Here is a 19,183-nt window from a genome sequence, read left to right on the forward strand (position 1 = left end):
CCCATGGGAAGATCTCATAGCTCAAGGGTTAATACACCATTAATCCAGTTTGGAAATATAAAATTCCTAGCATTGTATTTAGGATTTAGGATTTTATTAGGATCCCCATTAGCTGATGAAGAAGACATTAGCTACTCTTCCTGGGGTCCACACAAAACATATAACAAAGAAGAAATCAACATACCAAACAACAGATAAAAAAGGAAAAGCATATAACAAAGAAGAAATCAACATACAAAACAACAGATACAAGAAAAGGAAAAGGCATATAACAAAGAAGAAATCAACATACAAACACCAGATAAAAAAGGAAAAAGACTAAATACATTGATAAAGCATACACTACACTGGATGGATGTAAAGGGGCATACATTGATTTGATAGACATATAATTTATAAGAATTGATATTCTTCTGACATTTTTTCAAAGGGCCATTAGTTTTATTTTAATTGTGCTTTTGCTGTTTGTCCAACTGCAGTGTTCATACTGTAGCTCAGAGATCTAATATTCTTCTCCGCAATTTTTTCTCCAAGGTAAAACTTCTCATGAACTAAGATGACGTAGAGGTCAAGGGTCAGATGTGAGTGCCACCTAGCCGTGCAGAGATGAGTCTGACCTCCTGGTTCCTGGTGAGCAGCGGGGGCACCCGCCACCGGCTGCCCCGTGAGATGATCTTCGTAGGCCGAGACGATTGCGAACTTATGCTCCAGGTAAAGAACAAAACTCCACTTCCCATGATTCAGTCTGTTGCACACAGACATGATGATGTTCTCTAGTGTTTGCGTATGCCGATGGGTACTGCTTTTGTCGTCTGCAGTCTCGCAGTGTTGATAAACAGCACGCTGTCATCAACTATGACCCCGCTGAGGACGAGCACAGAGTGAAGGACCTGGGCAGCCTTAATGGAGTAAGTCAGGCTATAATATTTAAAACTAGGCTGGATTTATTTTAATTAAAGTGGAAGATTCAATATCTGCCTTTCCTCACTTAATTTGGATTTTCCCCCAATGCAGACGTTTGTGAATGATGAAAGAGTACCGGAGCAGATCTACACCACTCTGAAGATCGAAGACAAACTGAGGTTTGGCTATGATATCCTTTTGGTAGCCATAGCAACTGACTCTCAGCAGCCTTCGTGCTGAACAGGCCTCATTCACTAGACACCATGCTAAGATGATGCTAAGGTGTATATGATGCTACAGCATTGATTTTGAGTAAGATGGATACAAAATGACGATACAAAACAGTGTGGTGGGTCTGATGAAAGTTTGCGTAATTACTGATAAGTTGTCCTTAACCTGATGGTAAAGTGGAGATGATGCTACAGCGTAGACTTATAATATGGTGGAATAAGATTGATACAAAAACGTTACAAAAACAGTGTGGTGAGTCAGCTGAAAGGTTGCGTATTTTCCCTTAACCTGGTGCACATACCAACCTCTTCACGGTGGTCCGGGGGGAGATGCACGTCCCAGAAGAGGCATTAAAGGTGCGTCCACAAACACGCAAAACAAATATGGGCATATCATGACATGTTTGTCTTTCATTACTGCACAGTGGATGGAGATGGACGATCAGTGATATCAGTTAAACTGAATCTGAAGTCTAACTTTGAGTGCAGACATGTTGGTTTGGTTGTGGGATGGTTTGGGGATAGACCGTGGGTTGAATGTGGTTCCACCACAGTTTGATGCATTTTGTTTGTTTTCTTATTATGATACTTGCATAATGTACTGTAGCTATTTGTATTCTGGATAGATATGATGAGATGTCCTTCGTATAAGGTCATCCTTATTACTGAATCTCACGTAGTCGTGTTCATCACTGCCCATCTGCTAGCATGAGAAATTCACCAGTCAGCTCCAGCTGGCCAAGAAGCCAGTAGAGACTGCAGAAAGTTCCAGAACGGCAGAACCTAAAGGTGCCGAGGGGAACAACGAGAGCCAAGCCAAACCTCCAGAAGCACCCAAAGGAGACGACAAGGCAGCAGGTGAAGGTGGAGTGGATCTAAATCTACTGTAGGACTGGTTGTTTCCATGCACACACAGCGGCAAGCATACCGTGCACACTTAAGGAACTTAATAGGAACTAAATTAGTAAATAGGAACTAAAGGGCAAAGATGCAGCATTTTTTCAACGAAGCATCTGATGTAGAATGCGGTTCAACAGCCTACTTCTTTTGGTCCTGTTGTTTGTTTGGTACTGGATCTCAGTCAGAGGATCGTTTATAAAGTCAGCTTCAGTAGTTTGCCTGTGTTGTGGAGTTCTTTGCACGCCAGACTGTGTTTCTAAACCAGAGTGGTTCTCTCTCCTGCCAGCTGATTTAGCCGTGCAGCATAGGGGGACCCCTCTGTACGGGCAGCCATCTTGGTGGGGGGATGGTGATGCCGACGATGAGAACTCAGTGAAGCAGGATAACAAGCCCTTAGATCCTAAACAAGCCAGATGTGAACCAGGTATGCCAGAGGAACTCGTTTGTCATGATAATGAACCTATTGCATATATTTCCACTTGGACTACGGAAAGACAATATTTAGTCAGGAAACATCCTTGAATAAGCTGTTAATGTCAATATCATCCCGCAGGCAAAATATTTTTGCAGAGGTTAACTGTTATTGAAAGTCGCCGAATCTATGTCACTGATAAGTCTCTGTTAACTTTGTAAGTTAAGACTTTCATTTTGGCTTGCAGATGCTAAAGATGCTAACAAACCCGGAGCGGTTCAGGGCCCCAGCCAATCACCAGGGCCGGAGCCCAGCTACTTTGAGATCCCCTCCAAAGAGGTTCCCCCAGCGGGGGGTGGCACCGGTGACACCCAGCCCAAAGGTCACCAGGGTTCTGGAGCCACCAAGGCTACAGACCAAACCTCCTCCCAAGACGCCTCCGCCCACGGGCACGCCTCCTTCACGATTGAATTTGACACGCTGGCACCTGGGAAGGTCATGGTGAAGGAGCGGGGGTCAAAGGGCAACCAAGAGCACCGGGCACGGCCTAAGAGGGGGGCGGGGGAGGAGCTGAGTGCCCTGCAGGCTGCCATGGTAGCGGCAGAGGTGAAGGTTGCTGATTGGTTGGCCCAGAACGAGCTGCCACTGGCGAGATCGGAGTCTGCCGCAGACGATGACGGAGACAGTGTCAAGAGTGACGTGCCTGTCCAGCTCAAGAGTCTCCGAGGTAGGAGCAGACACACACACGCACATGCACACGCACACGCACACGCACACACACACAGAAGCATACATATACGTACATACACATCACAACAAAATCATAGCATGTACTCACAGCTATAAACATGTAGTGTGCATACTAATTATGTACAAGCCCCCTCCTCTACCTCCCTCCCTACACACATGAACACACACACACACACACACACACACACACACACACACTCACGCACACACACAGACACCCACACACGCACACACACACACGCACACACACCCACCCACACACACACGCACACACACTCACACACACGCACACACACAGACACCCACACACGCACACACACACACGCACACACACACACACACACACACACACACACACACACACACACACACACATCTAGAGATAAACACGCACACAGTAAACATCTCATCATTCTAGCCCCAGGGTGTATGAGCTCATCTCCTTGTGGCTGCAAGTATGAGATGTTCAGTCACATGTGCCCTGCTTTCTCCCTCTATCTCTACTTCCTCTCTTTTCTCTATCCCTCCATCTCTGCCACAGTATTTCCCTTTTGCTTTTTCTCCTCATAACACGTATTCTCCTCCCTGACTTTGAATCTTCCTGACGTTTTGGCCAGTTTCCAATTCTTTTTTTTTGTCTAACACTCTCTATTGTTCTCTCCCTCTTGATCTACCTCTCTATCTCTTTCTACCTCTCTGTCTCTTGCTTTCACTGTCTCTCTTACTCTCTCTCTCTCTCTCTCTCTCTCTTTCTTTCTATCTGGTGGCAGGCCGTATCAAAATCAAATATTCTCATTATAAAAGGGTAATGTCATTATGTGTTTTTCTACAGTTTCGGGGGGTAAGGTGGGGAGGTCTCATGTAAAATTGGTGGTGATGGCAGTTGGTGTGACAGGGAGGGTAGTATATTCTATGTGAGTTTTGCGAGTTAGGAATATTAATCTTGTATCTGTTTTACAGATACAGGCATGCGAGAAAGTAAGGCAGTTGTGTAATAAAGGAACGCTAAACCCTCTCTTTCTCCCCCTCAGGCAGTAGGCATGAGGATGGCACGCAGAGTGACTCAGAGAACCTCCTGGGGGAACAGTTCGCCCGCCGGGCGCTACTACAGGAGAGGGGCTATCGTGGGCTACGCTCGGGCATCGCCAGGGCCGACGGAGCCTTCCCCTCCCGTGACGACACGTACAACGACAAGCTCAACCACCGGCCCCCGTTGGCCAAGAAGGTGCCACCTGTCGGAGGGGAGGTGAGGGAAGCTGCTGCCCCCAGTTCCTCCTCACAAAGACCTCCCAAATCGGTGGCGTCCTCCACAGGAAACAGGGAACCGCATGTTGACCCCCGAGGGGGTCCTCAAAGGGGTCGCCATAGCGACGACCTCAGTGACAGGGGCACGTACACCATCGATTTCGAGAATGGAAGTCGTGAGGTAGAGGAGGCCAGACGGATGATTGACAAGGTGAGGCAGCAACTGGGTGTGTCTGCCATTTTATTTCTATTTCCTTCATGTACTTACTGTTTTGTCTCTGGATAGGCGGGGGTCATTCAGAGGCATAGGGATCCATCATGATGCATCGATTTGGAATAGACTTTTTCAGTCATTCCAATTCTTTGGGCCCAATAAATGAACTGCAGTCGTAAACTCGCGGATGTGTATTATCATGATTTTCCATTACCATACAAAGTTGGTGTGTGTTCAAGGTTTGTCTTGGTCAATAAGGGCACTTTGTTTACAGCTACAAAGTCACTCATGATGCATTCATTTCTTATATGACTAGAAGGTGTACTCCATCCTTGAAGTACCACAGCTCATTTCATTGCGTTTTCCCCTAAAACATAAAACCCATCCAAATATTTCCATCTGATTTCATCACCACTAACCAGCACCTCCATCCCACACGCTGGCCAGAATGTAATTTATTCTGCAAGAGCATCTGGGTCAGTGTAAAGTGACCACCATATGCCGTGTGTGCTTGTTTGTGTGCTGGGAAGGTTTTTGGAGTGGAAGATAACCAGGCTCTGACTAAGCTCCGCTACCCAGAACACCAGCGGGACCGGGTCAGCATTTGCCCCAGGCCGGGAGCGGTAGAGAGCAGGAGAGCAGCCGCCCATATGGGCTCTGAGGTGCCGCACAGCACTGCTGCAGCTACTCCATTCGGTCTCTGAAACACACAAGTGATATGTAGAAGCCCACGTCTTAGTTCTAATAGAGTTTAGAATTAAGAATATAGAAGTAATGTAATGACACAATAAGTGCAAACCCCTTGGAGGGGTTAATAAGTGTAAATAGCTAATAAGTGTAATGCACTGCCTAAGAACAGAGAGTAGGCTAATCTAAAATCACTGTGGCAACCGACAGCCTCTGTAGTGAAACACCTAGAATAGCATCAACAGTATCCTACAGATCCTCACACACATCGACACACACAAAAGCCTCACCAGTATCCTACAGATCCTCACACACATCAACACACACTCTTCTCTGACATGCACTAGCGCAAACTTGAAGGCACAGTCGTCAAAAAAGCATCAGACTCTCGACCTTCAGCTGCAGCCCACACGCAACATTAGCAGTCTGTTGATGCTTGGGTGGGGTATTGGTAGTAGCGCTGCTATATTTGACCCCCTACACTGCTGCTTAGTTGTCATATGCAAGATGACTTCTTTTTTAAAGTGGGTTAATCTGTTCGTGGGGGGATTGGTCTAAGTCTCTCTGCCTCTTTCCAGGTCGTGCCAGAAGATTTGGTGGTGGTAGGAGGTCCTCGCTGGGTCTCACAGTGGGCGACTTTAGCTGCCAGTCACGTGAGGACTGATCCGGAAGGTTCCGGGGCTGAATCGCATGTGTATGTCAGTGATGAGAAAGGTAGTACACAGCATTTTATGAAGCTTGAAAAATGCCATGTGGGTCAACGTCTCGCCAGAGCAATGTCTGGAGAGAACTCCTTGAAATTGTGTTTAATTCTGAGAACAAGAGGGCGAGTGTTCTTAAAATCATGTCCACAATTTTCAAGCATTTTCAAAAGCATGAATCACTTTGCTTCTTTTCTGTGTCAGTCTGCACATCTAAATATAAATTTCACCTTCTAAAGGCAACCCAAGATGTGTCAAATGTGGGTTCATTCATCATTCTTACCCGCATTAAGACCAAGATTCCAACACGGTTGTCTTGGGATATAAAGTTTAATGAACATCTTGCTTTGTGAGACTATGTGTAATGTAATTTTAACACTGCAGATCACTCAGGTGTGTTAACAAAGTGATAGAACTAAATCTTTCGTTGTTCTTTCATATCATATCACAAGTCATAAATCATCACTCAGGTTAGGTGAGTACATTTCATTTTTGAATTTTTTTGTGTCTCAGCTGATGTTAGTGAAGTCTCCCAAAGCTCAGCCTCAGTTCCCTCATCCAACCAAACTGAGCGCAAGAGGAGGACCCTACCCCAGCTTCCATCAGAAGAGATGACCCTGGACACCTCCAGGAGCAGGCCAGCAAGGTGGCCTCCCACCTCAGAGAAACAAGACACAGAGACCCAAGAGAAGGAGAGCAAGTTTCAAGGTCCATCCAGGGCTAGCCACAGGCCTATAGGTGGTTCCCCGGAAACCAGTGACCAAACAGGGGCAAGAGGCGTCAAGCAAGCCCCAGGCTCGGCCCCAGAGGTAGGCCGTCGGACTGGCCAGCAAGGTGGCGGCTCCCCTTGCAAGTCTGTGGGCAGCGGAGACAGAAAGAGTGCTGATGGGAGGAGGAAAAAAGAGGAGGACAAGGAGAAGTTGGGAAAGCCCTTGCTGAGGCAGGAGAGCTTCACTGTGGAGAGATCCAGCGTCAACGTCCCCCTCCCATGCATCGACAGCCACACCTCCGCTGCCTCCACGCAAACCAGAGACCCGCTGGGTGGCAGCAATGGAGTCGACGCTGCCTCTTTGCTGAGAGACAACGAGGCCGTGGCAGCCTTCCTGGAGACCACGCTGTCAGACCTGGCCGATCCTCCGAGCTACTCCCTGGGAGAGTCGATGTCCCCAGAGTCGGACATTGACACCACTAGCACCGTGAGCCTAGCAGGAGGTGAGGGCGGCCGCAAGGTGGCACAAAAGAGGCGTCCGGTAGCCGGGCAGCCGAGGGTCGCGGCTGGTGCTGCGAACAAGGGAGGGGTGCAAGACAAGACGAGATCTTCTCAGCCGTCGACGGCACCAGGATCGCGTTTGCGAGCATGGACCTCGCTTGAGCTGACTGACGACGACCTGAACTCCTCGTTGCTGTCAGACACACAGCCGACCCCGCCTTCACGGGGTCGTGGACAAGCGCAGTCCAGTTCAAAGGCGGAACCGGCTGGGGGCCGGGCCGGCAGAGGGAAAACCGCAGCGGGATCGGCTTCCGTCGTGTCCTCTTCCTCGCCCGCCTCCAAGCCTGCAATCGCTCCCCGCCCGAGGCCAACTCGGGCCTCCCTCCTCCGCAGAGCTCGTCTGGGGGAGACTCCAGAGGTGGACCTGGGGGATGTAGATCTATTGTCCGTGGCATCGGAGGCCTCCACGGCAAGCTCGGCATCCAGGCCTTCTGCCGGTAAGAGGACACTCTCCCGAATCGAAGCCCTGGCCCAGCCAAGAAGGCCCCGTGTCACCTCGCCGTCGGCACGGAGCGACTCTGAGGCGACCTCCACCCGGACCCGAGGCTTGGCCTCACGTCCTGCCCAGGACAGTGCTCTGCGCGTGGGCTTTAGATCCGCTGGCTTCCCATCCACTGTTGGAGCTGCTCCACGGGCCCGGGCCAACAGCGCCTCCAAACTCCCAGATAAACCACCTGTCAGCCCTTACAGCCACAACTCAACTGCAGGTAAAATATTGGGCTCTCCCAGGCATTACTGCTTTTTATTATTATTTTATTATTGCTTTGCTAGGGCAGAGGCAGATGCAAAGGCAGAAAGGCTTATCGTTGCTTTCTTTCCTTCTGCAGCTGGGATTTTCACATATACCTTCCATGGCGTCTGTAGACTTCTTGTTTGTGTCATATAACAGTTTCTTAATCAGGCTTTATAAGGTGTGTCAGTGGTTGCCCACTGGTATCATACTCTGTTCTCAGAAGCTGACTGGTGAACTTAAAAAAGGGCTTCATCCTCTCTCTACTTTTCCATTTCCCTCTCTTTTTCTGTCCGTAATCTAATCTTTTCTTTGAGGGGTGAAACCCCCTCCGTGGGCACACCTCAGGCCTGTGGGAAACACTGGCTGCCTTACACTGAGAATTAAATTTAGCTCTGAATGTAATTACACCTCTCTCGCTCTCTCTCTCTGTATCTCTCTCTCTCTAACCTCTCTATGTATCTCTCTCTCTCTCTAACCTCTCTCTGTATCTCTCTCTCTCTACTTCTCTCTCTCTCTCTCTCTGTATCTCTCTCTCTCTCTCTAACCTCTCTCTGTATCTCTCTCTCTCTCTCTATCTCTCTCTCTCTCTAACCTCTCTGTATCTCTCTAACCTCTCTCTGTATCTCTCTCTCTCCCTCACATACATTTCCGGATGCTTCCTCAGCTGGCAACCGCTGGAGACGGATGCCCATCGAGTACGCCTCCACCTCAGAGGACGAGTTCGGCTCCAACCGCCACGCCACCAAGAACTCCCGCCCGCGGCCCCTTGCGCCGAGAGTGTCTCAGCTTGGAGGCTCCGCCCCCAGCACCCCCAGCCCAATGGGGATGACGAGGCCTCACTCCCGAGAGCAAGACGACTACATGAGGGACTGGACCGCACACAGCGAGGAGATCGCCAGGTATAAATCAAACTTGATTAGTTTAGTTTAGCTTAGTCTTCGAGAAGGTAGACAGAAAATAGGCTGTACAGTGAACCATACAGTTAACTTATTGTTTGTAAATGGGAGGATCTTTACCAACTAGCTCTCCTACTGGTTGTCTAGATGTCTATTTCTCAGTTGGCTTCTCTCTCAGATAGCACTCTGGGATGGGGAATGAGGTAGCTCTCTGGGGTAGTGATGAGGTGGTAGGGAGTGGGGGTGAGGTAGTCCTCTGGGATGGAGAATGGGGATGAGGTGGGTGGGTGTGGCCCTCTTTTAAGTGTGGAAGCACAGGATCTACACCATTCCTAATTCATCAGCTTTGTTAGTGTCCACCGTGGTATTGGTGTCTCCTCGGAAGCAGCTGTCATTCTTTGATACTTTTGTGTCAGGTGTATGTATCCCCCTGACAACTGCAGAGAGATGGTTCTTAACAACCAAATTTGCCTTGTGATTCAGACAAGGTATTTTGTTTGTATTTTGAAGAGCATCTACTTACATGCATCATTTTAGACTCGTGGCTAATGATTATCAGTACATTTAGTTTATTTGGCAAACAAGTTTATTTTTCTCAAACAGACAATTGACCCTTCGCTAAGCCACGCCCAAAAACTGCCCCAGGCCAATCGTAGTTTAGCAACGGGTAACTAAGCGCGGAGGACCTGACAAACATTTGGCAAAGTGAAGATTCCGAAGCACTGTGCCTATGGGTTGTGCAAAACCGACAGCCGATACCCAAAGAGTTTGGAGGGTGGGGTTGAATTTTTCCATTCCCAAAACCCAAAACTCAATATGAGAAATGCTGTGAGTGGATAAAGAAGTGTGGGAGGCCCCAATCGCAGCTGAATGTTTACAAAGAACACTTACATTTGCTTACAACAAGCTAATGTTAGCAAGCGAGCTAACTCATCTCAGTATTGCTTGCATATAATTACAGTTCTTTGTTCACAATGCACATATTTTAACGTAAAATGAGACTATAAGATACATATCTACTGTTCGCGTTTGACATACTGTTGAATGTATTTTGGCACTTTGTTAAGTCTCCAACATGAGGACAAGCTAATGTTATCAAGCTAGCGGATAGTTAACTCATCTCAGTATTGCTTGCAAATGATTACGGTTCTTTGTTTAGAATGCGTACATTTTAACGTAAAATAAAATGGTAAGAGACAAGATGCAGGCTCGCTTTGACATACTGTTCAATATATTTTAGCATTTTGTTAAATGACGGCCGACACACGACTTCCCCAATCCGATTGCTGCTCTCCCTGTGTCAGTTCCTACGTGGGAGCATCAGGGGGGTTGCCGGAGGTTTTAATATGTATTTTCCCATTGTCTGACTTCGCGCAGATATCATGTATGTATACCTCAAAAGCATACTGAAGCCCCTTTTGCCTCGTTCTTCCAGAGATCTCCCCTGAACTCCAGAAATTAGTAATTATCTCTCTGCGGACGTCAGATAACGGCACTTATCATTGAGATTGATATGCCAGGTACGAAAGCTTGTCAGGCGTAGCAACAGTAGTTAAGGTGGGCGGGGCTTAGCGAAGGGTGAATTGCCAAATCTACATTGATTTGTGGGATTTCAATGTAGATATCCATGTAGCAGATTAGCATTGTGCCAACCTGTTTCACACATCACATATCAGATGCACTCTAAAACCATACATTTGCATGGACATTATTAGAACTAGAAAATTTAAATGCATTCAAGTAATTATTGATTGCAAATCTCTTTGCTAATCTCGCTAAATAACTTTTTCAGAATCAGTCAAGACCTGGCTAAGGACCTGGCTATGCTAGCCCGCGAGATTCATGACGTAGCCGGAGAGATCGATTCCGTGAGCCCTTCATCAGCAGCAGACCCCTCTGCGGTAAGTACTAACTCTTAAAGAGGAACAAAATGGTTTCATTAGAAGTCTCAAGGTTTCTTTGTAACAAAAAAAAGGTTCCTTGTAGCTCAAAGAGCTCTACCCAGCTACCACATTTAGAATTGGAATTTTAGATTGGTTCTACAAAGAGCATTCCATTACAGGGTTCCGTATAGATCTGTCATAGACCCTTCTTAATATCAACTGAAAAGCCCCTGAAGGGTTCTGCAGCAGGGGCTTCGTGTGAGGAGCGGTGGGCTTCTGTGATGTGGGTCAATGTTAATGCCCCAGTGCCATTGTCATCGTCTGCGCCTGCCCTGGTGGCCACGTTACACTGCCCCTCCAACCTCACACTTTTCACAATGCAAAACATAGACAGCATTCAGCATGTCCTGTATTGCAGTTACATGTACCTTTGCAACAATGTTGAATGTAATGATGCTGGAGAATAAACTGTGGTGCATGTAGGCACTCTCTGATGCTCACTACTGGTTTCACCAGTGCAATTAAAACTGCAGCGTGAAGCTTTCGCTTTGAATAATACTCTGCCGTGCGCTTGGAGCTCAGCTGGGTCACACGAGTGGCCAATGCCTGTGATTCATCTGCCTGGTTGCACACACACACACACACACACACACACACACTGTACTTTAATTAGTAGAGCATGATATTACATATCATCTATACCTCAAAGGAAAGAGTGCTCACGAGACCTTTACATAAATGATTAAGCCGATTCAATGCAGTGACTTTTTCAACGGAAATTTCCATTGTGCGTCTCAACCTTTTTGTTTCTCAAGCACTAATTTACTGTAGAAAAAAGGTGTCCCTGTAAATAGATGCACACCTGCCAAGTTCTTTAATTAATTCTGTCTGAAAAACAATGTCTCAACAAATACCTATTATCATACAGTAATTTCAATACAGTTTATATTTAATCGAATACATACAGAAGTGATTATACAGTGGCGGTCCGTGCATTTCACGACTAGGCCTTCAGCGATGTCCTACACGATGTTAAACTAAGTGAATCCACCTCCTAATACCATCATTATGACGCCATGGCTCTCGAACCAGTATATTTTATACAGAAAGGCAGTATAAGTGAGCATTGCATCACCTTAACATAGTCGAGTACAACAGACTTTATTAATATTTCCGGAGCATTTCAAATCAATACACCCGTATTAACAATACATTAAGAGTAGTAAACTCTAAGTTATATGATCGCTTGGATATTACTGTCACAACTTAAAAATAAAAGGCGATTTTCAGGGATTAGTCTACAAAGTTTTATTAAGTCCACCAAAAGTAGCCTTTGTGACTCAATGTGAGGTTTAACAAGTTTAACAAATAACATCGCATTGTCCCACCTGCAAAGCAGTTTCATTAAACTTCCCATCCTCACGATATCCAGTTTTTCTTGAAAGTTCCGTCTTGAAAATGGCGTTGTAATTGTATCAAAAACTGGAATTATCAAGTTTGTGTAAACTAATTTATTTGAGTTGGTTAATGTAATTATATTTAGTCTTACCAATTGAAACAACTAGAAGAATAAGCATTGAAACCGATGTACGTCGTTTTAGCCAGCTAAACTGAGCACTGAAGCACTGCACCGGTCTGCCTCAGTATCCAATCAAAGGACGTTTACGTGTCACGTTCAACGCGAGGAAAGAAATCTTCCGGGCCTTCTAGAAGGCCCAGTGTCGCCAACTCGAAATCTGATTGGTTGTCACAACTGTCTGTTTCAGTTCATTCAACTTAAATGAACTGAAACAGCAAGTTGTGATAGCCAATCAGATGTACACGGGCCTTCAATGTGAATTCTGAAGGCCTCAGGGAAGATTTCTGTTCTCGGGGAAGATTTCAAGGAGCGTGGCAACACATGATAGCGGAAATATGATTGGATGAAAGCTCTAACATAAATGAACAACGCTGGAAGCATGAAATGAAGATAATGGACTATGGGGAATCATTTAATACATATTTATGAAAAGAAAATATTAAAATTAAATTTATTTTATTACATTTATTTTCTGATGATGTTTAGGCCAGCAGAGAAGGCCTTGAAGGCCCTGACGGACCGCCACTGTGATTATAGTATTGCAGAGCACAAGATGTTAAATCCCTTGTGCTTGTAGGGGAACCTCACACAATAGATCTCTCTACCTCACATGCTTATCCTTCTCCTACACACAGTCTCTACCCTTTAGTCTAATCTGTTAGTAAAACATTTGAGTCGTGACTTCATGTGTCTGTCGTCGTGGCAGCTTGACGACCGAGTGTTTGCGGAGAGCCTCGGCAGCGCCCCGGAGATCAGCACGACTGGTGCGGAGCTCCGCCCGCACGCTAGCAACGGGCAGGACCAACGGGCACTCCGACGCCGCACCTGGAACAGAGACGAGGTGAGTGCCGACACCAAGCTACACTGGCGCTCTCCATCTCTTGGACCCTGTCCGATCAAGCCAGACTGAAAACCTGTCTTTTGTCTGCCTGTAGGGGGAAATCATCAGAACAGTGGAACGGAAAAAATTATTGTAGAGTTTTGTTTCCTCAACGGAAGGATAGAATGTATAGTTTTGTTGCCTTGATGGAATGACAGAATGTAAACTTTTGTTTCCTTGATGAAATGACAGAATTCTTAGTTGTAGTATGTAGTGTTGCACCGATACCGATACCAGTATCGGATAGGGCCCCGATACAGCACTAAAATGGTGGTATCGGTATCGGCGAGTACCAACAAATAGTGCAGATACTTTTTTTTTTTTTTTTTTTTTTTTTTTAATTTTTTTTTTTTTTTTTTTTTATCAATGGTTTTGTCCACAAACAAAACAAACACACAAAGAAACAATACAGGGAAAGAAAAAAAAAAAGAACTGACCAAACTTTAACTCTATTGTGTTCAAAATCAGAAAAGCCACTGTGCTGCTCAGTAAGGTAAACCATCAATTATAGAGGACTAGTCCTCAGTTATGTCTGAAGTGCTGAAACTGTCAAGAAATGTAATTTGACTTTCTTACTGTTACACTAGTATTATACATGGGACCAAACCATTGATAAAAATAAATAAATAAATAAATTAAAAAAATATATATATATATTTTTCAAATTTCAAACAGAGTGGTATCGGTATGGTATCGGTATCGGCCGATACTGCACAGCCAGGTATCGGTATCGGTATCGGAGCCAAAAAATGGCATCGGTGCAACACTAGTAGTATGTAAGAGGCCCTGTTTGAACGGGTTAATGATGAATCCAGACCTATCAGCTTCTGAGAAACCATTAAGGAAGGATGGGTCTGGGGAATGGCAGATGTCTCATCCTTAATGTCTTTGGACAAGGAAGCTATCATCTTTACAGAATTAATCTACTTCTCTGCATTTCTATGAGAAACCATCTGGAGTGATTACATAAACTAGTAGAGACAAAGTGTACGCCATGTACTGTATATGGTTCCTCCCGAGGCCACCATTGAATTTCTGTAATCAGCTTGTTATCTGGCATTCAGAGTCATAACACAGTTGTTGTCAAGGTCCTACCCTCAGTACCCTAGTAGTGCAAGCAGACAAATGTGTCAGGTCTTTGTCGTCATCATGCATTGATACAGTTTCTACTACAAATGAATGCTAGTAAACACTGTTGGCAGACTTGTGTTTACAGACAAGCACCACTAGAGGGCCCTACTGCTTATCAGATACTCTGTCTCTTAATTGAGAGGCGCTGTTTGCTCAGTACTTGAGATGCTTAAATCCCAAAGGCCCGGGCTGTTACTTCAGGCCACTTATGTAATGCAGTTCGACTCAGACGGAGGAGGGAGAGACTGGGAACAGATGTAACCTGCTTTATCTTAGCAAGCAACAAAAACAGGGAGAAATTCCGATTTTTATGGAAAGTATGTCCGTATTGACTGGTTTTTACCTCATATATATTCCTTTCTCTGTAGTCTTCTCTTAAAATACTATTAATTACAACCAAACAAATTGTTTAATTACTTAAACATAATTATTGACTGGTTTATACCGTATATATGTGGATAAATGAGGCTTTCAAAGATACATATGATATTCAAAAATTATCTTTCTCTGTAGATTTTAGTTTTTTGGTTAGTCTATTTTCCAGCAATTAATTACAACCAAACTAAAATGATTTGATCCAGAACCACAAACAGGTTGGCTTCTCTTGAAATTGTACTTAAGATTTTACATGTCCACTCACAGACCTTAAATACACACATGGAAATTAGGGTATAAATCTCATAATGGCAAGGACTCCATCTTGTCCAGTATTCTGTCTGTCCCACATGCCGTCACGGCATTGCTGTGTGTCTGTCCCCCATGCCGTCACGGCATTGCTGTGTGTCTGTCCCACATGCCGTCACGGCATTGCTGTGTGTCTGTCCCCAGCTGCGTCACGGCATTGCTGTGTGTCTGTCCCCCGTCCCGTCACGGCATTGCTGTGTGTCTGTCCCCCGTCCCGTCACGGCATTGCTGTGTGTCTGTCCCCCGTGCCGTCACGGCATTGCTATGTGTCTGTCCCACATGCCGTCACGGCATTGCTGTGTGTCTGTCCCCCATGCCGTCACGGCATTGCTGTGTGTCTGTCCCCCAGGCGGTCATGGACAGTTTGCTGCTGGCGTCCGTGTCCCAGCTCTCCACTAGGATCAGGCAGGGCGTGGAGAAGACGGCGGGCAAAATCCGGTACGCCGACAGAGCTTGTTTTATCCAAACCCTAACACCATGAGCAGCACAACACCTCTCCTTTTCTTTCTTACGGATAATTTTCTAGTTCCGCACACTGCAGCGCTGCGGAAGAAAATATCAATTTGTCAGGTCACACAACATTATGAATCATTCATCTTCACCGTACTATGGTGTGTACAAATCACACATTCATGCTGACACAGGATCAGTTCACTGCATCATAAATACACCATTAGACGCTCCACGGTCTACACTGTGAGGCATACTGCTGAATGGGTGTGTGGGTAATACAGAATCCCTTTCCCCGTGGCAGGATCCTGTTTAAGGATAAGGACAGGAACTGGGAGGAGATCCAGAGTAAGATGCAGCTGGAGCTAGAGATGCCACTGCTCAAGACCTCCAACCAGGTGAGTTCTCTCTCTCTCTCTCTCTCTCTCTCTCTCTCTCTCACTCTCTATCTCTCTCTCTCTCTCTCTTTTCTCTCATTCTCTCTCTCTCTCTCTCTCTTCTCTCAGTCTCTCTCTCTCTCTGCTTTCTCCCTCACTCTTGTCTCAAACTGGAGAGTCTTGCTGTCTCTTCTTTCTGTCTGGTCTTTCTGTATCTCATTGTCTCTGTTTCTCACTCTAAATCATCTCTGTCTGAATCTCCCTGTCTCTGACTCTCAATTGCCACTGTATGTCTCACTCTCTCTCCCTGAATCACTCTCTAGCTCAGTTTTCTGTCTCACTCCCTGTCTCACTCTATCTTGTTCTCACTCTCAATTATCTGTCTGACTCTGTCTGTCTCTGACTCGTTCTGCCTCTTTATCTCGCTGTCTCACTCTCTGTATCTCTGTCTGGTCGGGTCTCTCTCTCTCTCTTTTTCTCTCTCTCTCTCTCTCTCTCTCTGTCTCTGTCTCCCTCTCTCTCTCTCTCTCTCTCTCTCTGCGTCACGTCTCTCATTCAGCCTGACCACATTTACACTAAAATACTATAAATTATACATCTGTACATGTGTTCATGTCTCCGTTGCCTGCGTTAGAAGGGGGTCGTTGAGTAAACCTACTCACTTGCAGAGCGTCTTCACATATGGCCTGTTTGGGACAGCTACAAATTTCTGTGTGTGTGTGTCTGTTTGGGGGGTTGGTGGCTGTAAATATTTTATAAGCCCCCCCACCCCCCCTATATCCAACTATCTGCATCCCAGCAACCCTCTTTGAAACGGCCCCTTATTCTGGAGTCACTGAGTCATTATTGCCCCCCCCCCCCCCCCTTATCAGCCTCAAACAAGCGTCTGGGCCAGCTGGCTCTCTCTGTGGGTAGTGGCAGAGATAAACAGGCAGGGGATGGAGAGATGGGGGTCTATATGGTATCCCACGCTAACATAGGCCCACCTACCCTACCCTCCTCCCAGTTGCCATGGTGTTAACCACTCTAGGTGTATGAGTCAAACAGCACTGTGTGTGTGTGTCACTTCCCTGGATGGGTTGCAGAGGTGGATTTCAGAGTGTGTGTGTCTACACCACCTCTGCCATAGAGAGGACTTTCACTTCACTTTCACTTGTGTTGCTCAGCTAAATGATTGTCTAGAGGGGGCGTTAGCTGTCTGATATTAAGAGTTGTTCTGTTAAAGCGCTTTTTGATAGCTTTGTTGTATCCATTCAGACTTTTGCTTAAACCAATTTTAGGGGATTGACCAATGGTGTGTGTTGAGTTTGTCCTCTCGTTACATTCATCCCCAAGATGAAGACTGCAGGTTTCATTTTCCATGATACCTACGCTAAGAGAGAAAGAGAGATGCAGAGACTCGGAAAATAACTCAGTCGAGTTCTGGCCCCAAAGGTTTTTTTTGTCGCCGGAAACCATCATGGAGCTCCGAGAAAAGAAAACTCTAAGTAGGCCCTCAGTTTAATTGGAATGCTGGTCTGACTTATGGCATCTCGGGGTGCTTGTGTAGATTAAGTGTGAGGAGTAACTGCCTGGCCGCCGGGAACAGGCCGTAAATCCAGCTGGAAGAAGTCACCGCGACCCAAACCAAAGCTTTCACTCAAAGCCAATCCAGCTCAGAGAGGTGTTCTGGCAGGCAGGCAGTGGGATATAACAAGGAGGTGACAGGTACAGCGCATAATCAAACTCTTCCTTCTCGAAAGGCGGAGACTTTGCTGGCGTGTTATTTATTTATGTTTGATCTGAAGAGCAAGGCATTAAGGTGGGAAGGGCTTAGGTCAAAACCTCTGCTCTGCAATGCTGTCACCCTCATGGATGTCAGATTAAATTTTACTGGCACAGGTGATGTTTGTATATAGTTCATATTCCCAAAGAGACCCATGGTATAGGTAAGGCAGCAATCGTGGAATGCGATTATATTTGCTGAACGCATTGGTCCAGCTTCCCTTTTTGCTTTCTATTGTACTGTATTTGTTCTCCACACACACACACACACACACACACACACACACACACACACAGAACAATTATGTCTTTTTCTTTTTCTTGATATGTGTTCTTCGACCAAAAAAATCATTGTTAGCTTTGAGACACAATAGTGCATGATGGTGCATCCAACTGTTCCTTTAGGCTGAAGATGTCTTCCTACCTGTTGCATCTTTCTCTGCCTGAGTCAGTCTGCTGCTAATCATCAATGTTTCCCTTACAGGAGATCTCCTCCATTCTACAAGACCTGAAGAGGATAGAGAAGCAATTAGTAGGTGAGAACAATGTCCGGATATATGTGGCTGGAATGATGTGATTCAAACTATAAGGATTGTCATAGGATCCAAATATGTAGGTATACATGGTGTATCTACTGTATATGTCTCAATAATTAGCTATTATAGTAACAATAATGAGAAGATGGAACCATAAAAACCTATGTCATGGCCTGACTTGGTTTTGCTCATATACTTAATTCATGTAAACTAACGTAAGGCAATGTACTTCATTCATGTTAACTAACGTAAGGCCATATACTTCATTCATATAAACTAAGGTAACGCCATGTAAATTATATTTCTTTAAATGCAAAGACTTACTTTCCCCCTTCATCCTGCCCCCCAGTTATTGATGTCATGGTGGATCCGGATGGGACTCTGGATGCGCTGAGCAGCCTGGGCCTCACCAGCCCTCTGGTCCCGGAGCACAGGGTCAGCACCGGCCCCCAGGCCCCACGCAGGAGCCCTCTCCCTGGGGAGAGCGCAGCCAGCGTCTCCCCGGCCTCCGTGGCTCCTTCCGTGGTGCCAGAGCGTGACGCGGGCCTCGACGCGAACAGCAATGCGGCCTGCGGGCAACAAAACTCTGTCTCTCTCCAATGAAGGAGGCTGTTTGTTTTCACTCGGACCATTAGCTCGGACGTTTGCCTGTACGTGCTTGTTCAACTAATATACTACTTGGACTCTATTAGCTAGCTAATGAAATGTGGATGATGAACGGACAGCAAACTATTGGATATATTTGTTGTGAAATCGAATGGCCCATTTACCAGTGCTAGGTTGACCCTGACCCTGAAAGTAGCCCCAAACATATTTTAAAAATGTTATAAAATATTTTAGAATATACCTCTTGTGCCACTACCTAAATATTAAACTACAGATTACTTTATAAAGGTATTTGATATTAACCTGTTACCCCTGTGACCAACTCTGTCCCCTTAGCTGTGAATGGGATTTA

The 19,183-nt window shown here is 45.9% G+C and overlaps 1 protein-coding gene across 1 annotated transcript; it reads left to right on the plus strand.

The window, feature by feature from the left end:
- Window positions 1-606: 606 nt before the first annotated feature.
- cep170ab (centrosomal protein 170Ab) lies at window positions 607-18,828 on the plus strand (the record flags this gene model as incomplete). Its single annotated transcript, XM_080835832.1, has 18 exons — window positions 607-711; window positions 819-908; window positions 1,015-1,095; window positions 1,434-1,490; window positions 1,841-1,991; window positions 2,320-2,457; window positions 2,693-3,172; window positions 4,227-4,651; window positions 5,185-5,316; window positions 5,920-6,055; window positions 6,556-8,019; window positions 8,710-8,944; window positions 10,734-10,842; window positions 13,110-13,244; window positions 15,448-15,536; window positions 15,853-15,946; window positions 18,174-18,225; window positions 18,575-18,828. The coding sequence occupies 18 exons, from the start codon at window positions 607-609 to the stop codon at window positions 18,826-18,828; spliced, it is 4,227 nt and encodes a 1,408-aa protein (XP_080691958.1).
- Between the last annotated feature and the right edge of the window lie 355 nt (window positions 18,829-19,183).

This window comes from Sprattus sprattus (genome assembly GCF_963457725.1).
Source record: "Sprattus sprattus genome assembly, chromosome: 1".
NCBI lineage: Eukaryota > Metazoa > Chordata > Actinopteri > Clupeiformes > Clupeidae > Sprattus > Sprattus sprattus.